General features: G+C 30.5%; 1 protein-coding gene across 5 annotated transcripts; it reads right to left on the reverse strand.

Moving 5' to 3' along the window:
- Positions 1-5,192: 5,192 nt before the first annotated feature.
- On the reverse strand, positions 5,193-27,566 carry LOC143057957 (tumor necrosis factor receptor superfamily member 11B-like). 5 transcript variants are annotated; one of them, XR_012972881.1, is made up of 9 exons: positions 17,017-19,413; positions 14,912-15,185; positions 13,012-13,179; positions 11,744-11,888; positions 10,535-10,570; positions 10,035-10,084; positions 8,659-8,754; positions 8,111-8,316; positions 5,193-5,210 (listed from the first exon to the last, which is right to left on the reverse strand). XR_012972881.1 is itself a non-coding variant. In XM_076231427.1 (8 exons), the coding sequence occupies exons 1-8, from the start codon at positions 17,227-17,229 to the stop codon at positions 8,213-8,215; spliced, it is 1,086 nt and encodes a 361-aa protein (XP_076087542.1). In that variant the 5' UTR covers positions 17,230-19,413; the 3' UTR covers positions 8,074-8,212. The 5 variants fall into 5 exon arrangements, 4 of the variants coding, with proteins under 4 accessions (XP_076087542.1, XP_076087544.1, XP_076087543.1 ...); XM_076231427.1 differs by lacking the exon at positions 5,193-5,210 and having other exon boundaries at positions 8,074-8,316; XM_076231429.1 differs by lacking the exons at positions 5,193-5,210; positions 8,659-8,754 and having other exon boundaries at positions 8,074-8,316.
- Between the last annotated feature and the right edge of the window lie 203 nt (positions 27,567-27,769).

A 27,769-nucleotide genomic window follows, 5' to 3' on the forward strand; every position in this document is an offset into this window, starting at 1 on the left:
TTTTTCTTCTGTTGTCTATTGAAATGTTCTTTCAACCGAAGACGCCTGGCAAATGCTTCTACATCTGTCTCAAGTTGTAAATTGTTGACGGTTGCTGGAGCTGGACAGAAATTAAGGCCTTTACTCAATAGTTTTTCTTCAGAGGTAGTTAGTTCTATTGATGACAGATTGACAACTAACTTATCTTGAACTGTGTGTTTCTGTTTTTTAAAACGTCTTTTCCTCGGTTGTTTTGATTTACTCTCTTTTAACAAGTTTAAAATTTGATCTTCTTCAAAAACGGAACTTTGTTGGTTTAAACGGTCACGTTTGAACTTTTTATTTTGTTTAGCTTTGAAATTTTGTTTCTCTATTCTTTGAATGTCGGTTAGTCTTTTTTGAATTACATCCATGTCTTCTGGAGTAACAGACAGAGATGTTTTTATATACGTTTCATTTAGTTCCGAATTAATTTGTTTGTAGCCGTAGATAGAAAAGGAGAGTAAGAGTTGAAGAAGTCGGAATGAACAATTGAATAAAATATCGTCCCAACGTTTCATAAATCTGATGGACTTTACACCCGGTGTCTGAGGCGTCAATTTGATATTCAAACCTTTTGGTATGGTGTTGTTATCTATGTACGATTTAAGATTAGAAGCATGATGTTCAAGCTGTATTTTCTTTTTCGTTAAACTTCTTAATTTATTAAAATATGTTTTGTTTTCCATGATCTTGCAAGGAAATAGATATGAACAGATTACACAAAATAAGATGTGTAATGCGTGTTGCCTGTGAAAATAGTATATAGTGTCTAAAAATAGCAACAATCAACATTCAATCTATCTAGAATATATATTTTTTTGTCATGCATCCGATTTCACCTAGATAGATGCACACGCCCGATGAAGCTAATTTGTTTAGCGAAATATTGCGTGAATAATATATAAAATATAACAACTAATTTTATAACACTCATTAGTGTGTTAAAGTTAAATTCTTAGACACTTATATAATTTAATTTAGTAACTGCATCAGTTTATTTACAAACTGATCCACACCTAGATAGATTGAATGTTGATTGTTGCTATTTTTAGACACTATATACTATTTTCACAGGCAACACGCATTACACATCTTATTTTGTGTAATCTGTTCATATCTATTTCCTTGCAAGATCATGGAAAACAAAACATATTTTAATAAATTAAGAAGTTTAACGAAAAAGAAAATACAGCTTGAACATCATGCTTCTAATCTTAAATCGTACATAGATAACAACACCATACCAAAAGGTTTGAATATCAAATTGACGCCTCAGACACCGGGTGTAAAGTCCATCAGATTTATGAAACGTTGGGACGATATTTTATTCAATTGTTCATTCCGACTTCTTCAACTCTTACTCTCCTTTTCTATCTACGGCTACAAACAAATTAATTCGGAACTAAATGAAACGTATATAAAAACATCTCTGTCTGTTACTCCAGAAGACATGGATGTAATTCAAAAAAGACTAACCGACATTCAAAGAATAGAGAAACAAAATTTCAAAGCTAAACAAAATAAAAAGTTCAAACGTGACCGTTTAAACCAACAAAGTTCCGTTTTTGAAGAAGATCAAATTTTAAACTTGTTAAAAGAGAGTAAATCAAAACAACCGAGGAAAAGACGTTTTAAAAAACAGAAACACACAGTTCAAGATAAGTTAGTTGTCAATCTGTCATCAATAGAACTAACTACCTCTGAAGAAAAACTATTGAGTAAAGGCCTTAATTTCTGTCCAGCTCCAGCAACCGTCAACAATTTACAACTTGAGACAGATGTAGAAGCATTTGCCAGGCGTCTTCGGTTGAAAGAACATTTCAATAGACAACAGAAGAAAAATTTAAAAGAAGCCGGAATGAATGAATCTGATTATGAGAGTGATGAAGGAGACATATGCATTCCAAAATTTAAAAAGAAAAGTAAATGGAATCCCCCTAAAAGCAAAAACGACAATTTGGAATCATTCATTACATCAGTCAAAGCTGAAGTCAGATCTTCAATCAGTGGTAAACAAGTCAGAAATATTTCAAAGTCAGAAAGTCAAGCCATGATAAACTTAAAAGACCGTGACGAAATTGTTATCAAACAAGCTGACAAAGGAAGTGCCGTTGTAGTGATGAACAAGGCAGACTACATCGAAGAAGGAAATCGTCAACTCTCAAACGCTAAATTTTATAAAGAACTAGCATGTGATCCAACCAAAGAAATCAGCAAAAAAATTAATGACGTCCTCTCAGAAATGAATAAAGATAAACAAATTGATGACGATACGTACGATTATCTACGCCCAGACGAAACGTGCACAGCCGGTCGATTTTACTTACTTCCAAAACTCCACAAAGAAGGGATCCCAGGGAGACCTATAGTATCAGCTAATGGCCATCCCACCGAAAAAATTTCAGAATTTGTTGATTACCACCTCAGACCACATGTTAAACAACTACCATCTCATATTCAAGATACGACTGACTATTTGAAGAAAATGAATTCCTTAAGTCCTTTACCTAACAACACAATTTTGGTTTCAATGGATGTGTGTTCTTTATACACAAATATTCCAAAAGATGAAGGAATTGCCGCGTGTGAAAAAGTATGGAATACTCGAAAGGATAAACATCCCCAAACTGACTGTCTAATTCAATTGCTCAAGCTAGTGCTTGAAAATAACAACTTTATTTTCAACGACAAGCACTTTTTACAGATTGACGGAACTAGTATGGGAACAAAAATGGCACCTTCTTTTGCCAACATTTTTATGGGGGATCTCGAAGAACGCATCCTTTTAAGTGTGCCATACAAACCCTTGTCATGGCTCCGTTTTATTGATGATATTGACATGAAATGGAACGATACTGCAGAACATTTGCAAGATTTCTTAGATCATTGTAATCAGTTCCATCACTCAATTAAATTTACATCTGAATTTTCAAGCGAGAAAATTGCTTTTCTCGACACCACCACATTTGTAAAAAACGGGATCATGACAACTGATCTCCACACAAAGAAAACTGATAAACACCAGTTCCTTTCTCCAAAAAGTTGTCACCCGAAACACTGCTCCAGGAGTATACCTTACAGTCAAGCCATCAGACTAAAGCGAATTTGCTCCTCGGAATCCAAACTTAACTATCGTTTGGGACAACTAAAAACACAGCTGAAATCAAGAGGATATAAAACCAAAAACATCACAGACGCTTTTGATAAAGCCCAAGAAAAAGATCGAGTTAGCCTCATGGAATACAAAGATAAGACGACCCGTGCAGATAGAATTCCGTTTGTTGTAACCTTCCATCCCGATTTGACAAATATTTCATCTACTATCCGAAAGCACTGGCGTCTTATCGAAAATGACTCTTCCTTAAAAGAAATTTTTCCATCACCTCCTGTTATTGCCTATCGCAGACCCAAAAATCTCAAAGACATACTTGTGACATCAAAAGTAAAGAAACAAGAAACTTCTAAATTTGGGTGTTACAAACAATGCGGTAGAAGCAATTGTAAGTGCTGTAAAGCCGCCAACACTGACCACTCTTTTAGCAGCACAGTAACAAAGCAGCGATACAACATCTATGTTACATCTAATTGCAAAACGGAAAATAGTATTTATATTCTTACTTGTGGAACTTGCAAGCTGCAGTATGTTGGTGAAACAGAAACTACATTCAACATCAGACTTAACAATCACCGGTCGTTCTATACAAAAGGAAGAAACTGTCCAATTACGAGACACCTCTTAAGAACAGGACATACTTTTGATAATATCACCTTTCAAATAATTGAGGTAAATAAAAATTGGGACTCCGAAAGGAGAAAACAGAGAGAAAGGTTCTGGATGCATCAGCTACGTACTCTTGAACCTGATGGACTTAATGAGAGGGATGAAAAACAGTTCTACCCAAAACCAAAGGAATAAATCATGAATTTCATTCTATTTAACTAAAACAACTATTTGTTTAGATTTAAAAATTATTATGTACAATAAACGGCAAAAATATCTTGTATATACCCCATCAATCAATATTTTAAACTTTTACACAAAAACGTCAAGCTACAAAGATATTTTTTTGTCATGCATCCGATTTCACCTAGATAGATGCACACGCCCGATGAAGCTAATTTGTTTAGCGAAATATTGCGTGAATAATATATAAAATATAACAACTAATTTTATAACACTCATTAGTGTGTTAAAGTTAAATTCTTAGACACTTATATATATATATATATATATATACATACAAAAACACTTATTTACTGTATATTTAAACAGTGTGTAACATACGATATTTACGATACACATGTTATGATATGAATGAATAATTGTTCCCAATATTTGGTGTAGACATGCAGTTAACGTAGTGCATGCAGTACAAATATATAACATTTGTTCAAAATTTAATATCTTTATCGGATAGCTGTGAATTTACAATCAGACTTCACCATGTTCACCTTCTTATTTTATGTGAAATATTAGAAAAGGAGTATTTTACAAATTGTCTAAAACTGACAACCATAAATAACATAAAGCAGCATTTGTTACAATAATTGCGACCATTGGATTTCAGATCTAACGTACATAACCATACCATAGATTGTGATGCTAAAGAATTAACCGTATACTATATTAACAGTATTCAATTATACGTATCAGCCAAATTTCTTTTTATAAAATTCATACTTCAGTATCAAGTTTTCCCAGACACGTGTATGGGCATATCGTATTAACCCTCTGGCAATGCCACAAATATCCCTGTATTTGATTTGAAGAAAGTTAAAAACAATTTTGATAATGTATTAAATACCTTTGACTTGAATAAGGACTGAACATTTCAATATAATAACCGCGGCGATTTACCAAGTATTGAGTTATTCAATTTACGTAGTATGTTATCTGATGACTGTGATACGTTTCATCAATTCTTTAACGTTTACAGGTGATAACATGTGTTAAAATGGTTTAAATCATTATTTTTAATGACTACTATGAGTTCACACGGACGAAGCGTATTATATATATACATAAATACAATTTTATCTTTTGTTATGTCATTATGTTACAATACGATTGTTTAAACAGATTTAAAGTATTGAATTATTAATCTAGTCCTCAACATACTGAAGCAGTCAAGGGTTGGTGGGAAGGGTGTGGCTCAATACTCAATTTCAATGTCACCATACTGATCTATCTATCAATAAAATAAACAAATGGAATATTAATGTGGTATATGTAGTTTGATTTACGGCAAAACGTTCTAACTTACGTATTAAAGTCAACACTGCCATATATATATATCAGTGATGTAATTATTCGCTATAAACTCTCACAGTTTATTAAATGTTACAATTAAGTTTTTCTATCGTAAGCATAAGCAACCTTAAGAGAAAAAAAGGCTCCTATGTTTTTATTTTTGTTTCGTTTAAACACCGTCCAGCGTCGTTAACGATATGTTTTGTGTTATGTTTTTTCTTTATATTTGAAGGAGCGGACATTAACGGTCAATGTTTGATTGTATATAATAAATTGTTCATCAATGTATTAGTACGGACGATTTTGAGTTAAATTTTTTGTGTGGATACCTGTTTATAATAACTTTTGTGTTTTTAACAAACATTTGATTGATGTCTAACAGGTATGCGTAATGAGACGAATTTCGTATGTATCTGTTTCCCTAGGCCATAACCAATACTTGCATGAACAAGATTTTCCATTGAATTGAATATGAAGACACATCAGGAACGTTGAATATACTTTTTTATTTTTTATTTCAATTCAAACGAAACAAATGACAACATACACCAATAAGGTGTTGTCCTCAACACAGTAGTAGCTATAATACCTGTACACTTTTGCACGTTCTACATAGACCACAGTTTAAGGATGTACTTAGGTGAGGTTTTGGAATTTGTGTCAAATTTTCGGACTCCTTGGTGTTTTTCCATACAATACAATGTAAAATATTTTGCCCCATAACACCCATTTATTTTTTCATATAAGACTTAATAGCTCATGATAGGTAATTTATCCAAATTTTAGAAGATTCTTGATTTTCTTTCTTTTATTTTGAGACCCAAATAATACCAATACAAATATAAGGTAAAATTCCGATTCAGCCTTTTCCCGCCATATTTTAAATCTCAAATATCTCGAAAAGGAGGTCCATGACCTATCAATATTTTTAGCTTATCTTTATCCTTAATTGATGCTCTACCAGCTTATAGTATCAATTTTAATTTCTTAATTTCTTAATTTTTACCTAATCTCACCTAAGTACATCCTTAAGGTAGAACAATACAAAGATTTTTCATCCCCAATCAGACATCTTTAAACTGATGTAATTCCACTCATCTTTCTTTAAATTTTATAAATGAGGTACCAAAAGAAAGAAGAAGGATTAATCTTTCAAATTCTGATAATTTCATTATGACATAATTATTACATAATTAATTGTTATGTAATTAGTTGCCATATTGTGATGTCCATACTTGAATGAATTTAGCTTCTTTGTTATTCATAGCATCCCAAAATATTTTATAGATTCTTGCACAACACAGTTTGACCTCCAAAACTGTGTCTAAGATTTTTCCTATTGTATTTCATATTCTCACAAATCTTCAATGAAGTTTGCAACATCAATTCATAAGAGACCACTAAATTCAATTGGGTATAAAATTTGTTCTATTGGTGTTTTTGGAAATCTGAGACACAGTTTTGGAGGTCAAGCTGTGTTGTAAAAGAATCTATAAAATATTTTGGGATGCTATGAAGAACAAAGACGCTAAATTCATTCAAGTGTGGACATCACAATATAGCAACTAATTACATAATAATTAATTATGTAATAATTATGTCATAATGAAATTATCACAATTTGAAAGATTAATCTTTCTTCTTTCTTTTGGTACCTCATTTATAAAATATAAAGAAGGAAAAAATGAATTACATCAGTTTAAAGTTGTCTGATTGGGAGTGAAAAAATCTTTGTATTGTGCTACCTTAAAAGGTTGTAAATTAACAAAACAGAATTATCAAAATATCTGAAAATAGCAACACAACATTAATATATGACATAAGACAGCCACTGAGAAATTTCTGGCTTTTTAAAGTTATATGACTATAACAATGTATAAGGACGTTGTTTTACTTACGAAACTCAATGAAAGAACATGGAATAAAAATCAGTGCAGGAAAATCACATAACGCATAAACTGGTCGCTTAGAAGATAAACACATTTCTTTTTATATATTTTATTACCGACAGCTTGCAGTTTCTAAGGCACTACCAACGTATTGAACCTGCTTATATATAATTGTGTCGTCGTATACTCTTACATCAGCCCCTGTATTAATATCATACAGCAACGTCATGAGAAGTACAACTTGACATGATTTTGTAATATGCTCAAAACAAACTGTAAAACAATTCCTGATAATCATCCAACAACTATTGTGGAATCATTTATTTTCGTGGGTACCAAATTTCGTGGATGAAAGAAAATTAGGATGTTCCTTGATATATTACAATTTCGTTGTTTTGCCACAGTTTGCACACAAGGTGCACACCTGTACCCTCGCAATCCACGAAAATTGTTATCAAAGAAATAATAATGAATCCACGGTAGTAGTTAATAAACTCATCATAGTATTACAGTCATATAGTTCACACATCTTGATGTTTTTACAACTATGTTAAATAAACAGAAAAATATTAAAACCGTTACCTTAACAAACATATTAATAAACACCAATGTAGAAGAAAAAAATCCAAACTTGCTAGAATAATTAGGTAGATAAATCATAAATGATAGATCTTATAAATGATACATAATTTGGAATAACACAATCATTTAATGGTATTTAAAAGTACTCCTTTTTTCGTCATTGTATGTTTACATTCTAGGTTGTTAGTACAACAAGTATTGACAATAGATTTAAGAAATCAGACATCTGAGAAAAATGCGTTAACATCCGTTTCAAAATGTGTTTTAAAAACGATAACGCTACACATTTTTCATACAAAATGGAGAAGAAAATAGTTCTATTGGATACGATTCAATTTTTAAAATTTTACAGGATCACCATATTTACTCATTTAAATTGTCACTGGACGCATTTTATGCCTATTTACCGCATCACATAGAATATCAAACATTTCCACATCGTTGTCGTAATTGAAGCAATGTGTCCATTTCATAAGTGCGTTGTAAAGTCGTGAATGATATTGATCCTGCTCGAATTGAACTTTGGCCTCATTGACAGCTCGATCCCCGTTTTCTGCCTTTTTTGAAAGAGCTCTTTAGAAAAAAAAAAAAAAAAAAACACAATTTTTAAACATTACAAAATTACAATACATATAGTATGGTGTTTCAATTACAACAATTACAACGGTCGCATTTTACTAATTGGTATTTGGTGAGTTGAGAACAAGTTTTCTCTATTTTTTGTGCTTTGGAACAATATCTTTCAGAGATTTCAAAGCAATATACAGTATCCCACAAATATAAACCCTAGATCAAATAAAAACAAAGCAAAAAGGAAAACAGTTTACAATACCATTACAACACTGATGTCATAGTCGTGAATTTTTCGATGTGTCTTTCTTTATTATCAAATATATTACACCAATTTCTACTTACTGAACAATGTTCGAATGAAATGTTCCCAGTCAGGAAGAACATCAATTTTCTGCTGGAACAAGTTGAAGAATTTCTGCCAATTTATTCTGTTGTCATCTAAAGAATTTTAAATATTGGAAACTTACAGGTGTGCGTTTGTAAACCATGCTCTCTGTAAGCATGCAAAACTACTAGCAATTCCTATGTATTATCAATTCAAAGAATTAAATACCAAAACAATCAAATGAATAAATAGAATTAACATAAAAGACAGGATAATTTACAATTAATAACTATCTATATTGAAAATGTAAGTTTACTTTTTGAATTTAAAGTGAAAAAAATACGTAGTGAAATCCATCTAACCCCTTATTCAACACTTGCCGTATTGAAACAACTGTGAAGAGTAAAATAAAATTTTAATTTATCCAAAGAAAATTCAAAATAGATCTCTATGCCTATGCGCTAACATTTGTTTTCGTTGTACCTCTTTAAAATGAAAATAATAGTCATAAGTGAACTTAAAAAGAAAACAAACATATGTTGTCTGTTCTATGGTCAGGTTGTTGTCTCTTTGACACATTCCCCATTTCCATTCTTAATTTTATATAGATACATAAATATATAGAAAATAGCTATGATGTATCAACAGGGCTATTTGTCAAATAGCTATGATGTATCAACAGGGCTATTTGTCCATGTCTTCGTCGTAAATGAAGGCAACAGTAGTATACCGCTGTTTAAAATTCATAAATCCATGGACAAAAACAAAATCGGGGTAACAAACTAAAACTGAGGGAAATGCATTAAATATAAGAGAACAACGACACAATAATATTCACTGGATGATCCAAATGATAGCATTGTATATTTATAACGCAACATAAACTTGTTGTTTCAATAAAACGTATTCGAACATAATTCTAAACTTATTTAAATGAAAATATAAACACAATTTGTTTTTCTGTATTCATAACCATCTAATGGTTACTGTAAACCAACTTATTTTCGCGGATACTTTATTTCGCGTTTTACCCTTTCTTGAACACTTCGCGACTATTTAATTTCGCGATTATCTGATTTACTTGATGAAGTTTATTAAGGAAAGATCAAAGATTGACATATTCGCGACGATTTATATTCGCGTTATTTTTCTACTCAAATTAATAAATCGCTCGCGAAAATAAGTTGGTTTACAGTATACATATCTTTATTTTAGATAATCAGAGCCAATTAAATACGAATAAAAAAATATTCCTTGATATGTGTGTCTTTTGTGGAACTATTTTTTGTAACACCTCCATTGAGTATAGTAACAAATTATATGTTTTTTCACTTGGATGTGGTTAAACTTTGCGACTTATATATTCATGTTATCTATTTTGATGAATTGTTACCTTGTAGACATTCTCCCATCAATGATTTTAGCAACGGGGTAAAAGTGGTCCTGAAGAAGAACGGGGAATAACAGATTAGTTGTAATGAATTCTCAATAATGTATTTGTTATATCTGTTCGATGAAGTTTTTTACTTGTCTTGTTTTTGCGTTCGTATTCCTTTATTGTTATTGCCATAGCGTAGTTATAATTACTTCGACTGTGTGTTCATCTGAGATTTGAATATCAAATCGGAATTTTTACTCGCTTTTTTGTTAAATACAATTTCTAAGCCAAGCATAAACATCAAATATCTTTTCTTATTATGCATGTTGAATGCATATTCATCCAAGTATGGTGTAGGGTTTTTCTGATTTTGTAACCTATGAAATAAATAAACAAATGAAACATGTTTTCATTCTGCTCTTATATCATGAAGAAAACCGATCACAAGCAAATGTTAATGTTTACCTGATTGTATATACTAGAGTGATGTGGTATAATTCACGATTTATACTTACCTAAATGAAGGATTTCTAAATGTTCTATGCCTGGCACTGTTAAATGAAAAGAGACAACACATCAAATTTTTTAATGGCAAAGTTATATGTTATACCAGTTAGTCAGTAAGTTGGAATTGTAATAATGAATAGATATGATAACAGTGTTATTAATTGAGCCGTTTCCAAATCTAAGACTACTGAGGTTAATATGACGTCTTCCACAAAACAAAAGGCACGTCTTTCATAATATTTCCACTCTGATTTGTTTTAAGGCTATTAATTCATCAGATACTATCTGGTATACAAAGATTTTGATATACATTTGATATTTGTTTGTTTGTGTGGTGATTAGGAATATGACGAAGTACTGGCTGCTGTTCCCCTGTTTTGACAGTTTTGTCTGTTGCGTCTGTTTGTTTTAGTCTGTCACATAGGTGAGAGGTTTATCTAGCTATAACACTAATTCAAGTTCTTTTTTACCAAAGAATTAACCTAAACCAAGTCAAGAATATGACGGTTGCTATTCATTCGTTTGATGTGCTTGAGATTTAATTTTTAACATTTGCTTAGGGACTTTCCGCTTTATTTTATTTTTATTTATTTTGTTTTACTTTTATAAGTTTTATTCGCAAACGATAAAAAAAGAAAAGAAAAAACACAAGTTAACTTCTGATGAAGGCTCTAGCATGTTGATCTCATAATAACTAGTTAATTTTTCAGTGTTATTGCTGTCTTATCGATTTAATTCAATCTTTAAAAAAAACCATATATGTGACATTATAGAAATATACAAATGTTTTGGTTTTAGACATAATTACGAAAATTAATTTTACAAAGACTATATTTTATCTAGTTTATCTCATAGAATATGAACATGAATTTAAATCATGATATTGTAAAACACATATTACGGTATTACTAAGTCGTGAATATGCAAATTAATGAGAAAACTGGTTGGTTTGACCGATTGTATGAAGGCTTTGTTGATATATCTTCACCATATCACGCATTGTAGCCTTCTATGATAAAAACAGTTTCCATAAAATAACAGCATGCTCAAGCAACATTATTTCATGTAAATTAAAGTAATGTTTTTGTGATGTGATGTGAATAAAAGGTATATATATGATACCAAAACATGTATGCGAACTGTTGATAAAACAAATGTGTTGCGATTGCTAGATTTTGTTTATAAGTTCAACAGTGATACATAAAAATCATACATACGTTGACATATTAGTTCTTCTTTTCACTAATATGCATATGCATGCAATGATGAGGACAACTAACACAGCTCCTCCACATCCTAAACCAATAGCTAAATTAACACTTGATTTTGTTTCTGTATTTTCCTTTACAGGAATACCTAAATCTGGAATACAATATTATACTAAAGCTTATTGATAAAGTAAACTTCAAAATACGTCCCTTATTCACTATGTTAATGTCGCAACATAAAGATAGTTATCAAAATACCAGGATTATAATGCAAAGTTTCCATATTCTAAGTTACATAGGGTGATAGGGACCTAACAGCCTATTCATATCGCTTTAGGTCACCAACACACTGTGTAAGGAATTTATCTTACCGACGACGAGTTCAGACTAGCGGCATATCAACGTGATCAAGTAATATTCTTATTTTTGTCGATACAAAAATAAACGCCAACAGTAGCAACAAGTTAGCTTTAATTTATTTTCAGCATTTATTTCAATCGTTCATCATCATTTTTTTTCATCTGTTGATACGGCTAAACGTTTCAGATTTTCGTCAAGGTGTTGTTTATTTTTAAAAATGGATGTAACACTGCTACATTTTACTAACTATATTCTAAAATAAAACACACGTACTAATATCATAGTAAATATTAAGTGTTTGTTTTAAACCAATGTATAGGAGGCATGGTAACACGTTTTATCTCCGTATCTTGACGGTATTTCAGGGTTTGAAACTTCTATAATTGCCTTACTTGCTTAAGAATTATTCGTACATACAATACAAGTAATTAAGGTACTCTAAATACTGAATTATAGTCAGCTTATCTATTTGTTAACAATAATTACGACATCGCGACTTTAAGTAACCGAAAACATGATCAATTTGTCTCAGCAATTAACCCGTGTTCCCATAACAATTGATGGGTTCATCGCCAGGTTATCAATAGTTATTTGGCATATCACGGGTGCCAATAAGCATATGAAGTGTTATCAAATTAGGAGACTCTGAGTTAACTTATTTTTTTGTTTTCATGTTTCGTTTATTCTGTGGTATTTAATTTCACTAAAGATTTGATGATTTAGTTTTATGGTTATCTTTTTAAATTTTTAAATGTTTATAGAAAAACCTAGCATTTTCTTTTTTGTAGTGTTCTTGTATAATTTAATTTGCTAATGGGTCTGACCGTTTATTAAAGAGATAAAAACATAATAATGAAAAAAGAATAAATAGATAATATCTCATTATGTGTTTAAAAAACCCAAAAGGTTAGACTTACGTTTATTTGGCACACATTCAATATTGTGTGTCGAGTTGCATGGATGCAACATATGAGTATGATTTGGACATTTTCTATCACATTCCAAACACGGGTCTAAGGACTCTGATGGGCTATAGGTATAACCCTGTATGCATGCCGTACAAGTTGTGTCTTTAAAGTGTGTTCCTTGGAAGAAATATTACATATACTGATTCATTATACTAATTCTGATGTAAGAGACATTTATTATGTATAAGATGTAGCTAGTGATAACACAAATTAAGAACATTGAACATTGAACATAGTGATTTTTATTAATCCACAAAACACATACAAAAGGTACATAATAGAACTACAAGTACAATAGTGTCCACATACCCATACACAGTGTCTATTTGCGGGATTCTTCAAATAATGAAGTCAATTAGGTAAAGTTTGTATTTTGACTATAGAAAAAAAACTATTTGGAGAATAATAACTTTTTTTTATTCTACAATTACAAACCAATGTTCATACTATTACCATACTACTTCCTACAAGCCACTAAAAAACATCTAAAATACATATAGATAAACAATATAATTGTAACTATAAAACTTGAATCAATTTAGATGAAAATCTTCGTCATTGTATAATCAAACATTGATCGTCATATAATTTCAAATTTTATGAAAAAGAATTTTTGCTAACTAAAAAAGAGTTAAACAAAAAGCAAAATAGGGACTTCTTTTGTAAACCTTATACTTGCTATATCCTCATATCAAGCCACCTTCAACATTGTATTTGTTTGTAAATTCCATTATACACAAACTGCTTGATAAAGGGATTAGGTTAATACACATCCCGATGGTACTTTATTGTAAACCTGAAATTCGTAATAAACATAGGTCTGCTATATACCCCTTTCGAATTTCAAACAATGAATACTAAGTAAGCACCGGACTTTCTGTTATCGTTTGGGATACTGTTATATTACTCGGTCTTATTGTACAAAACCTATATTTTAACCACTGATTTCAATTCGTTACAATTTGGATACCAAAATCATCTCTTCCTCTATATAACATTTTATTTTATAATTCATTATCTCAAGTGTTACTATTCTTTTTAGTTAAAATTCACATTTTTTCAATGAAATTACCAAACATTATGCATCCGAAACTATCTTCAATTGTAAACTTATACGTGTTGGTCAAGGAGGTTTAATCATTTTTTATATTTTAAGTTTTGCCATACGAGAGGGTCAATCTATAGTATAGTATGATTTTGATGTTTGAAGAACTTCTATCAATCAAAATTGTAACACAAATAAACCCCAAAACGCAATGGTTCATATATTCAAGCAACAACTATAGACTTTAAAAGTTTCATATGAAAAAAAAACCCGCCAAAAACCATAATGCTAAATGAATAGCATATTTTGCAATAATGATTAGCCCTCAGTCCAAGCAGTAAATAGTTTATACTTTACCAACATCCTTTACGATGCATTAGAAAGTTTAAATATTTGACAGGTGAACTAAATCTATAAAATCATAACAACATTCAGAAGATGTCATGGAATTTTTTGTAAGTGATGGTAAGCATGTTTCACATTTTCTATTGCTTGAATTAAGACATAATGACATAATGCTTTCATTTGTTGGTCTGTAATTCTGCGATTGCAAAAAACATAAAAAAAAACATCAAATGTTATGATTGACATTTATTTTTAACCAATATATGCATGTCAAAAACATTGAAACTAGTCTTACAATATTTGTGATACTGTATAAAAGGCCGCTTCAATTCGCAAAAACTGATTTTGTGAAATGAAACAAGGAGTTTGTAAAGTGAAATATGTGGCGAAAACATTCCATATTTTTAAATAAAACAAATAAATTATTGCCATATGTATTTTCTACAAATCAAAATTTACCATTTTCTACAAGCCCATAGCCGACTGAACACATTTGGTTTAGTTGACAATATCCATGTCCATTTCCTCCATGGTCTTTGATGAAATGGTAACCAGTCATGCATCCGCATATAGTATCGGACCTTGATGTACAAAGAGAAAGCACTTTTGCCACATAAAAGTTTCGTACCACTGCCTGACAGCTTTTACATGTTGCACAGTAGTGTGCTATATTTGAAGTTGTCTGGAAAAATCCCTCGGCACATGGCTGGCATAGGGCTTGAGTATGACTTTGCTAGTAAACAGAGATAAATAAATGTATGAAATGTACATCCTCATCCATTCCAATTCTAGATAGTAATGATATTCAAATTTATTCCCCATTTTTTTTTTGTGACAATCTTTTGAGCAACAGCATCAGAAACCGATGAAATATATTTAATATTAATTTCTTTTATCAATTTTGACTGGGGGAATCCTTTAAGATTTGATTAGTGAATAAGGATTAACGTTAAGAGGTGGATAACCAACATTGTTAACCCGCGTAAGGGTTACAACACGGGGGCGTTAGTTCTAAGAAAACAACCCTTCCCAGTTTGACAAATTTGGGATATTCACCGACTTAAAGGGCCTTAACTATATTATTATACAGAACAAACAATTAAATGTCAAATGTTAAATGTTTTAAGTTTTAGATTTTTCTATCCAGCTCTTCAAAAGTTTTCATCGGTTGAAACTTTTTGACCTGTACATAACTGATGAATCGTTCAAGTAGTATAAAAGATGCATGTTTATAGCGCTGAACAAATGAAAAGGGAGCTTTGATCATTCAATTCAACCCTCACAAATTGACTTCACAAAACTATGTAATAGGAGTGACTTTATTGTATATATGATGAGGACTTTGGTACGATATATAAGCTTTTCAATTATCCTGACTTGTGGAAAAGAAGGATACCATTAATAAACTAATGTACTAATATGGATAAATGCATGAACGCATTACATAAGGGAAAACAAATTAAATTCTTAAAGAAATTTAAAAAAAAATGTTATACGCATGTAGTTCAGTGGTTATTGTTGTTATTCTTAAATTGTTTTAATATCATTAACCCGGTAATTTGATCAATTCAATTGTTTTATAGCCGGCTAATCGATACGGATATATTTTCATTTGGGAAGGCCGTAAGGCTGGAAATAATTGCTTCTTATACTCAATATCAACTTCGTTGGATAGTTGTCTAATTGACAATTATACCTTATTTTATCTTTATTATTTACCAACTGAAAGACGTGTGAAACACTTATTTGATTTCCCCACTTTTGACTTTGTGTCAATACAGAATACGGTTGTTATTAAAAATAACTCAGTGAACTATAATTAGATAAAATAGTATTTAAAGTTTATAAATGAAAGAAACAATATAATCAAAAATATAGTATATTTAGCTGCATTATATCAATATGAAAAGGTGTTCCCCGTACCTAAGGTAACTTCTTATGTTACCTATACAACTATTTGACCTAGTTCTAGTTCTAGTTATTAACATTATTCAATATATACAATGCTTTTCTTTTAAATAGTATTGTATCAATTTTTCTTTGCAGGAAATTGTCAATTCCAAATAAAGAATGCTTAACTGGAATTTAACACACACATAATGTTTGTAAAAGAATAAGGTTTTACTAGATTATAAAAAAATCGCACGACACAACTGGACCTTTCTGTTTTTTGTTTTTTATTTTTCGGAAAAAACTAAGATTTGTAGGGCTTTTTGTAATGGATGTAGTATTAAAAATATTATTATTCTGAACTATTTTGAAATTATTTTTCATCCTTTTTGTTTAAATAAGTATATAACGCACGATATAATATATATTATATAACTGATATAAAAATAAACGGATATCCCGTGTTATCGTTTGTTAATCACATAATTGTATATTACCTTAACATATAGTATTACACATTCTATATTTAAAACATTGAATTACTTTGTCATAATTTTTAAAAAAGATTATCGTCAATATAGCATAATTTGATATTAATAAATTCCGATCCGGAATAAAATCAAGCTGTCCACCACATAATTATTTCTATTTAGTATTTGAATTAAGCCACTTACCCAACAATCACCAACCCAGTAGAATCCAGGTGAACAATAGTAACACAATTTTCCGTCCCTCTCGTATGAAGGAGAGGAACTTACATTACAGGCATTGTAGTCTAGAAGAGCAAGAAAGACAAGTCCTCCAAATATATATTTCTGAGGGGAGAATTCATAATTTTGAATTAATTTTGAAAATATAACTTTCATTCCTCTGAACACAGACAACATATAAAACGAAAACAAAACTAGTTGGAATTTTATTGCAATTAAATATATATATACATGACACTACTGGATATTTGCCATTTTACATGCTATAAGTGATAAACAGATTGATTACCGCCCCTTAATCACTGAGCGTGAATACACATATATTCATCATTTAAAATTAAAACAGTTTTTTTATTCTATTATCTTTTAGGTATGCTAACAGTTCTACAAATTTTTTTTCTATTTGAATTCTTGAATAACAATTCTGCATTTGTATTCTTGTACTCTTCTTGTGGAAATATAAACCGTTATTTCAGGTTGGTATCGCTTTAGCCTAGAAAAGGGGTCGCTTTATTGTATGTAGTTACGTCGGATCTTTTAATTGTACAATTATCTCTCAGTGAAATGGATGAATAATAAATAGTAACATTTGTCAAATGAAATTCTAATAATTTTCATTCTATTGTGTAAACAATGTCTATGAAAAAGTCACCATTATGTTTAAGATTAAGTATTTTCAATACACTAAGATTAGTCATTCAAGAGGCATAATTGGTATAATTCGGAAAAATTTGGTTTTCAATGATCTCCAACTTTATCTTTGATTTTTCTATCAAACGTTTTTCTTGGAGTTAGGACTTTTGATATTTTACTTCTTTTGTATAGACGAAACGCACGTTTAGCGTAAACGTGGTAAATTCCCAACCATGTATCATTGATGATTCCATACGTATTCACACATTTAATCAATTCAAAATGCGCCTAAAAGCGAGACGTATACTTCAATCTAATCTCAGAATAGGAATTTAACACTTCATAGTTAATTCGCTCTATATCCAATTCCAGAACAGCAGATTAAATATACCTAACATTTTACCTTCATCTGAAAAACTTAAGTTTAACCCATTCATTCAAATAATTATGCAATACTGTGGAATGGACATATTCAAAACAATTCTTTTGTACTAAATAAACTCATCTTATATACCTATATGGAGTTATTTTCTTTCAGAACGACAGGTCATTCTTTTTCAGAATCAACCCGGACGATACCATGTTTCAATGATATATGCTCCAAGGCATAAAATAATGACCTGTGTGAGGTCATTATTTTCCTTGATAAACATGCAATCTATGATTTACTTCAAAACTTTATTCGTCTAATAGTTTTTTGTTGCCGATTTGGAAATTTATTTTTTAAAGTTCAATCGATGAAAGGTGTAAAAGAAACCGTCATTGTAGTCCCGTATTTTAATTTTAGAGACAAATAACGTGAAGTTTTGTTAATTTATCGCTACAATAAAGAAACATTATCATATATGTCAGATGAATTTTAATGTAGACTTTCATAAAATAAATCCAGATTTAACATATTCGTGTGTAGATTTTGAAAATCTTATTGAGTCAAACTGAAAAGGTTGAATGATTTTTGGTTGCTTGCTTAACGTCCAGTGGCAAATATTTCATGCATGTTCAGAACGATACACACTGAATAGGAAATCATACTGTGACCTACATGTATTTATATTCGTCTTCGTGTCAGTTCTTAACTTTTTAAAATTTACGTATACCTTTTACTCTATCAAATGATCAACTAATAAGATAATCTTATATTCTATTGAATAACATTAACGTAACTCACGAAAGGGTCAGGTGCGGAGGGTATATAATTATATCCAGATTATCTTTCAATAAAATGTATTGCTATTCAAAAGACAATCTCATTCGATTCAAATAAAATTGTTAAAAAAAATAACCACTTTTCCGCGATAGAAATAACATAACAAATAGAAAAAAAACATACCCCTCCCCCTTTTCCATAAGCTACATTTGTATGTGGTACAATAAATTAATTACAATTACAATGTGTCTTGTATTTGTCATACACCGTTATCGGATGGTAACAATACATTTGTATCTTACTTCATGCAGTTACAGTAATATTTTTATTGTGTATGGATAATAATTTTTAAAAGGTTTATATCTAAATTATTTAGTGAGTTTTATTTCACATTCTAAATGAGCCGCAGGGCGTATTTAAAACCTGAACGCATTAGAAAGGAATATCCCACTTTAGTGTTGTCGGTAAAATAGGATACTAAATTTTACAAAACTTTATAAAATTAATATTTTTTGACGGTATATAAGTCAGATAATGCATATTTTAAGGTTTTTCTTGTCGTAAAACACACCTCGGGGTGTCAGGATTGTCCAAAGAAAGACCTCCCTCTGGTCGGTCTTTCATTTGTTCAATCCTGACACCCCTCGGTGTGTTCTTCGACAAGAAAAACCTTAAAATATGCATTATCTATAACATAGATCACAGGAATAAATTTTGTATATACGTCAGACGCGCGTTTCGTCTACAAAAGACTCATCAGTGACGCTCGAATCAAAAAAGGTTAAAAAGGCCAAATAAAGTACGAAGTTGAAGAGCATTGTATGAATGAGGCCTTACTCATGTTAGTTACCTAAACTGATCACAAATGGCGGTTGTGTCTGGTATGGTACTACAACAGCCTAGTACAATATTAAACAAAACACATTTATTATTAAAATCTTATTTTCCAAACCCAAGCATGATTTTATAAACTAAATATTTTTGAGATTTTTATTTGTTACGACTATTTTTTAGCAGGCCTTTGCAAAGTCTCTGCATTAGATTATGTTTAGTGATCATTGTATTTAGATGCAGGACAGTACCACATTGATGCTTAACATTTGTAATCAATTTTAATGGTGGAAGCTTTGCTTCATGTTTCTGGAAATAACCGTAGAGCTACATTCGGGCCTTTTGCTTAGAGTCAATTAAAACAGGTTATTCATCATTTACTGAGACTAGTCATCATTTATATATTTCCACAAACACATGTGTGCATTGTGGAAGTAAGAGTTCTTTATTCACTGTAAGCGAGGTGTCTTCATTTAAGAATTGAATGCTTCTTTTCGTAACTTCATTGGGGTGTAAAAGCGTTGACCGAAGTACAATTTGCATGAAGCGCGGAAGCGATTTATTCTAAAAAATGTGCGCACGGTCAACGCTTTTTAAAACATATGAAGTTACAAAATTAAGAATGCAATACTTATAACTACATTTTTTAGCTATGATCATGGAAACACGAATTTTATAATTGTTTTATTTTATTCATCTGTGCACTTTATTGTGGGACCACGTGTTATCATGAATGAAAAGTTTTATTGAGTAATTCAATTGCTTCAGGAATAACACGTGATGTGCAGTTAGCCTTTCAAAATAAAGTATTATAATGAAACATACATCTAATGTAGTTATAAATATAATTGAAATTGATTATACTGAAATTTTGATTTTCACTAGTCTTTTCTGTTGTTCATACTTTAAAAGATCGGTTTCTATCATATGTTTGACGGGTGTCACGTCTAAAACACGATCTTCTTTTCCTTATGAAGCACCTGAAATCATCGAATATTTTTTGTGGCACTCTTGTTGCTCAGTTTTTTATGTTGGTTTTTTAGTACTGTTGTTTGTCTGTCTTTTTGTCTTTCGTTTTTTAAACCATGTCTTTTTAACTTTGAATGCCCCTTTGGTAATTTTCGCCTCTTTTTATGGTAACAGGTGTGGACAGACGTAGTTGAAGTAGTTACGATACAACTGGCTGATGTAGTGCGTCAGAAAAGTAACATAGCATTTTAAATACAATTGAATTCCTGAATAATGCTATTTAAGTATCATCATTTATGATAAAATATAATTTTGATATCAAAGTTAATACATTCTTTTTAATATCACACACATATTTTTGCTGCTTATGCCGTTAAATTAATTTGTCAACCTTGATAATAGATATATGATAGTAATATAATTTTAAAAAATAGAGTAAATCTAGTGTAGATATGTATATAATGAGATAATTTTCTGTTAATATAATACTAATGATAATAATTAAAATTAAACATCAAATGTAATATACATGTATTAATATAAAAACTATAGTAAAAAAAGACCAGCAATCTTTTATTTGTAATTGTACAGAGATATAAATAATTGAAATAGATATGGATTTTTTAAAGCATTTTCATGTGGTTAAAATGCAAAAACCAAATAGGCCAAACATATAATGCATTGTATTGCCATTATCCTTCAGCATTCAAATAGAAAATCTGAAACATCACGATATGTAAACTGACGATGGTAAGCGTCCAGTTGCAATTTTGCAAGAATATTCAGAAATTATTCCTATCATTTATGGAGGTGTAACCATGGTAACTGAACTAATGAACAATAGATGATATGATTCTTGCAATATAACATATTTCATATGCAAATTAACGACGTCAGTAATCAAATATAACTATGGGTATATATTTGAAAAAAACTAACCAAACAACTAAAAGCATAGTTTATAAATTATAACAAATAACAACTACACGATTGTATATAATTACTGAGACACCATGTATAAAAATGAAAAATCGTAGACTAACAGATCTCTTTATTGGCACATATGTAATACATAACACAAAATAAACAAAACGAATAAAAATAAAAAAAAAAACTCATTTTATTTTTTCTCGGAAGAAACATTTGTTTATTTTGATAAAATGTTTATCTTTATTGAAGGTGTAGGTTTGTTTGAGCATGAATATGTATGTCATAACACTAAAAATAATGAGCATGTATATAAAATATCTAGTGCGAATTGTAATATGATATAAAAAACAGTGCACATCTGATACACTAAGGCTTTTGAATTACTAGTATTCCATATGTTTGTTGTTCTACCAAAAGATTATCAATGCTTAGAACTTAGCTGATAAGGCAGTAGCTTGATAAAGTAAGTGTCGTCTTATCGCTAACAAAGAACGATGAAAGTACAGTATTGCTGCGCCACTATTTAATATACACTACATATGCATAACGCGTACGAGTGGGAATACATAGGTCAAAGTTGTCTGTTTTTTAATAGAAAATTTATTATTAACCAAATACTTATAGGGCACTTGTAAAATTGGCTAAATCGCCTTTTTTACCCGGACGCAAGTTTCATTTACATTGGGCTCTGCAAAGGCGTTCAAACTGATTGGATAGCAAAAACATATAAAAAGATGAAGAACATAAAAACAAAAAGTTACACAAATATGGCGGAGGTAGTTTTTGCCTTCGGGTAAGAAAACTCATAATTCATCGTAACATGGAATACTGTTTTTTACGACTGCTATTCCTTGTCAACAAATGAGTTCTCATACCTGTGATACCGAATTTAAAAAGTAGATAGATCAGGGATAACAAGCAGCAAGTTCTTTCGGAAAAAATACAAAAATTGTATACTCTTGCGGGATGCGTTAAGAATTTCATAACTTTGTAATGCCAATTTAGACAGCCAAGAAAATATTGCGACAAGTAATCAAAATTAAAAAAAACCAATTTGAACAAATATCTAATATAATAACAAGTAGTGACTTACTTTAAATTCGTGTTAGATTATTAGTTCATAATATTTTCAAAACGAGATTTAACGTATATTCAAATTAGACAGCTAAAGAAACAGACAAATCAAGAAAATTCTTACTATTTGAAAACATCATTGGTTTTTCAAAAAACATAATCAGCTTGGAATTCTTTTGCTTATGTAATTGTTATAAAATTTGCCAAAAAAATACTAATGTTCATAAACCAAAAGAACCTTCTGTCATTAAAAACAACAGACCATTCCACCTACAGAATTTTGATGTTTGCGAAGAGACAAAGCAAAAGTATTAAACATTGTTATGTCGTCTCCTGTGTAATTTTTCTGCTTCCAAAGATTCATGGCATTATAGATGCGAGTGTCAAATTTTTCTTTATCATAAGATTCTTTAACGATGGCTACGATCCTGTTTCCCTGTTCAGCAATGTTTGATTCTCCTGTGAAAAAAAGTTAACACGAGACTTATTTGCCCAAGCAGGATATATCTTTAAAATGTAATATACACGAAAAGTCAGCACAATATAAATACATATTGGTATTGCGTCATGTGTCCAATATGATGATTTTAAATAGCTGAAGTAAACACAAATTATCTTGCGTATTACAAACGTTTAGTAACCTTTGAATTTGCAATATGCTCAATAATACTTTTTTTTACTGGACCCATCCCTTTTGACTAGTACTTGTCTAATAACATTCGATCGAAACAGTTTAACAAAACTTACTGCACAGAAGTCGTATGAAGGATTCCCAGTCTGGCAACAACATCCCTTGAGCAGAACAATAGCCAAACAGCTTTGACCAGTTTACAGTGTCGTCTGTTTGTAGTAAAATAATATAGTATGTATTCACTATCAATTTCTATATTTCAGTATTTCTTAAACATTAAAACAAAATTTTAACCCGGTTTCATGTATGCACAGCAAGCTTATAAGATATTTATCTTGTTGACACGCCGGTATCTACTTCGAAAGGTAATTCGACTCCCTAGGTTTGTACTTGGTAAAAACCTACTGTTGGCAGTTTTGACTGAGAAGATTTAAAGCTTAGTGTATTATATGACACATGTGTGTAACTGTAGACTTTTAGATGTTTGCAAGTGCGTTTCTGTGCGCCGTTTCAATTTCTATCACATTTAGGTATACTAGTACGTTTAATTTCCAGTCTAACAATTTTGTTGGTTTTATTTAATTTCTGATTAATGAGCGGTTATTTAATAAAGGTTAAAATAAGTGAGTACTATGTATTAGAAACAAATAAAAGAATTGAGCATTCCTGTTGAAGGTAAATCCAGATAAGCAGTAACCAAACTGTATTTTTCAAACCTTTTTGGACTTTTTTTTTATCCTCAATGCTCTTTAACTTCCTACTTTATTTTGTCTTTTAAACTTTTTTTTTCGATTCTAGTGTCACTGATAAGTCTTTTGTAGACGAAACGCGCGACTGGCGCATACACATAAATTTAATCCTGGTATCTATGATGAGTTTATTTACAAATAAGCAACATCTAAGTGACTTAATGAATTAGTATACTCACTAACTATACAATCTGCCATCCATTGAGGTACATCTTGTCTAAAGGTCCTTCTGTAATACAATTAAGAACTGTAGATTCATGTGTTTTATTTTGATATGTGCATATTACAATTTCATTACTTAAACAGATGTATTCATTCATCTGTAAATATATTTCTATCAAACACTGTTTGATGCACATTAACTACAACATATCAAATGCTTTTTTTTAAGATAAAAATTAATGCTATAATATACTTTATCATATTTCGAACACTGTATTTTAAATTTTTTCTTTGATTGTAAATTACTACTTTACACTTTATTCAAGGGATGTTCGATGTGTACTAGAAATTTTAGCCTTTGATGCATACCATATTTTTTTTTATATGAACGTTGTTAATGGCTTTAAACTAGCTATCCATAAATGAGATTTAAATAAGGGTAATGAATACTGAAACTGCTGTAATCACTTCTATGGCGTTTGAATAAATTGTATAAAGAGCGCTACATTTTATGAAATACAATATACAAGGTACATTTGCAAGGTAACATATACTGCATCACCCTCTTTTCTAATTCTGGTAGTGAATAGCTACCATTAAAAATGATAACCGATAAGAAATAGTTTCTTTATTTAAACAATAAATGTTGTTAGGAATCAACCTGTAACAGTCCACTTTAGCGGAAAATATATCAATGTATACTATTTAGGTCATTGAAAAAATTATTTAATCAATTAACGGAGTTGGAAATTTTTTATCTTTATGAGCAGTTTAGATGAACTTCATATTTCTTTTATGTCAATTCATTAATTTAGATGTTACTTATTTTAATCTACTTACTAGTATTTTATTACAAGGTTTGAACAAAATGTAATATAAACTTGATGTTATTACTGATAATGCATTTGATACTACGTTCGAACTTACAGTGGAAAAGAATCCTTTGGCCTATCACGACGTCTTCGTTTTACAAAAACTATAACACAGACAATTCCTGTAGTCAAGGGTATAACTGTACTGCATACTATGGCAATGTGCAAATACATTTCGTTTATATTTGTAATATTCTTTAGTGTCAGACAATCTGTCAAATAAATATGCGTATTTCGACAATAAATATCTATTTCGAAATTCCCATGGTCGCTCTATTTAACAATACAAAGCTTTTAAAAAAGTGAAGATATTTCATATATGACAAAAATATAAGCTCCCCCCTTGTGACTTTCCACATTGAACCGTTTAATATATAAACTCATTGTTAGAAACGAGGATTAAAATTTTCGATATAAGAAGATGTGGTATGAGAGTCAATGAGACAACTCTCCATCCAAATCACAATTTGTTGAAGAAAACCATTATAGGTGAAAGTACGATCTACAATATGCAGCCTTGGTGCACACCGAACTGCAAGATATAAAGGACTCCAGCAATGATTAGTGTAAAACCTTTTAAAAAAGAAAGCCGACGGTGCAATCTATATATAAAAACGAGAAACGATAAATACTTATAAAACACATCAACAAACGACAACCACTGAACATCAAAGTTTCTCCCATTTCGAAGGTTGTCCAGTGACCTTAAATTATTTACCATATATTTTTTTTTACCATAGTGAAATGATTTCGTCTTTTTTTGTTTGTTTGTGTTTGTACGAGGGAACATTCAACAGACACTTTTCTATCAATATCAATATCTTACAAATGAAATTCACAGTACCTTCGTCTTTTTCACATACGATATTGTTCGTACGATTGCAGGAATATTTGATATGGGTACCATTTGGACAATCTTTTGTACACGGGATACAACTTTCATATGAATCAGATGGGCTATATGTCAATCCCATATTGCATTCAGTGCATTTTGTATCCGTAAAAATTGTAGCTGAAATAAACCAAATATTACTTTGCATTAAGATATTTACATACTAGTAAGTGTTTTTTTTTTATCAAATGTATTTAATGAGCGATGTTTAAAAAAGATTAATGAAATTAATAATTCTAATTGACAACTACTTTTTCTAGTAATGATGGCAGGAGAAATTACTATTGTTAATATACAAATTGTTTTGCTTAAATAAACCAATGTTGAAAAAAAAAAAAAAAAGTCCAACCTGTTTTAATGGTTCCATTGCCTGCTGGACATTTAGTGTTTTCGAAGCAATGTCCTTTTCCAAGCCCACCATGATCGGGAACAAAATGGTGTGTAGGTTTACATCCACACACTGTATTTGAGGTAGATGTACAGTTTTCTAATACAGCTGCTAGGTTATGATTTCTAACTACTTGGTCACATAGGGTACAATATTTGCAGTAAATAGCTCTATTCTGAGTGGTCATGAATGTTTGCTGGGGACACGGTTTACACTGCGCCTGGGTATTGTGAGTCTTTCAAAACAAATTACATAAAAATAAATCAATATAAACAACGTACTGGCAGTTTATCAAATTTTATAAAAACATGAATTGGTGACGTCTGTAGTTTAATTTTATTGCCAAATCTGAAATTTGTAAACAATATTTTTTTGGAGAGCGAACAAACAATGAGTCGTACTTCCTTCTTTGTTTTGTTGGTGGTTTTATATGCTATCCCTTTTCATTGATTGGTCATCCTTGTTAGTTTTGAATTTATATTCATATTTATCCGCTAATATCATGCAGACCCATTTCTGCCTGTAAGTAAATATAACATTAGGCCGCGAATTCTCAACATTAACATATAACTGAATAAACTCATCATATATACCAGGATTAAATTTTGTATTTACGCCAAACGCTCGTTTCGTCTACAAAAAAACCCAGGTCAAATAAAGTAAAAAGTTGAAGAGCATTGAGGACCGAAATTCCTTTAAAAAAATGACAAATACAGCTAAGGTAATCTATTCCTGAGGTAGAAAAGTCTTAGTATTTATAAAATTTAAAAGTTTTGTAAACAGTTAATTTATGAATATGTCCATATCAGTGAAAATTCATGATAGAATTCTACTTACCAGACAATCATCAACAAAGTAAGTTCCCGGGGAACAATAATAACATAATTTTCCGTCTTTTGAATAAGACGACCAGCTTTCTTCCAAACCACACACAACAATTACACATAAGGTGAATCCAAATATAACTGTTGAGAAGACATCCAGGTATTTAAAGTTTTTCATAACTGTCAACAGTAAATAAAAATTATGAAAACGTAAATGTTTTGTTATTTTACATTAACATGTGATATGAAAACCACTTTAAATATATTTTGTATTAATCCGTCGTTTCATTAAAACCGAAACAAAAAATGTTTTGCCAAATTCGTAAAAATAGATTGGCCATGGTTACTCGTACACATGTATAATCAAAATAGATTGTTATTGAACTGTTTAATATAATATAACTCTATACAAGCGTATGTAAAAGTTAAGCATATTACACATGAAGTGACATCTAAATTTAAACAAAAAACAAAAAGAAGGATTTGCCAAAAATAATTATCACATACATGTTAAAAAGATGATTAATATCTATTAATAACAAATAATTGGCAACGATTTTTATAGACGGGTTGATTTATTCGCTTCAACGTATATTTATATGCTTAAGTATGCAT

The sequence above is a fragment of the Mytilus galloprovincialis genome, chromosome 13 (genome assembly GCF_965363235.1).
Source record: "Mytilus galloprovincialis chromosome 13, xbMytGall1.hap1.1, whole genome shotgun sequence".
In the NCBI taxonomy this organism is placed as follows: Eukaryota; Metazoa; Mollusca; class Bivalvia; order Mytilida; family Mytilidae; genus Mytilus; species Mytilus galloprovincialis.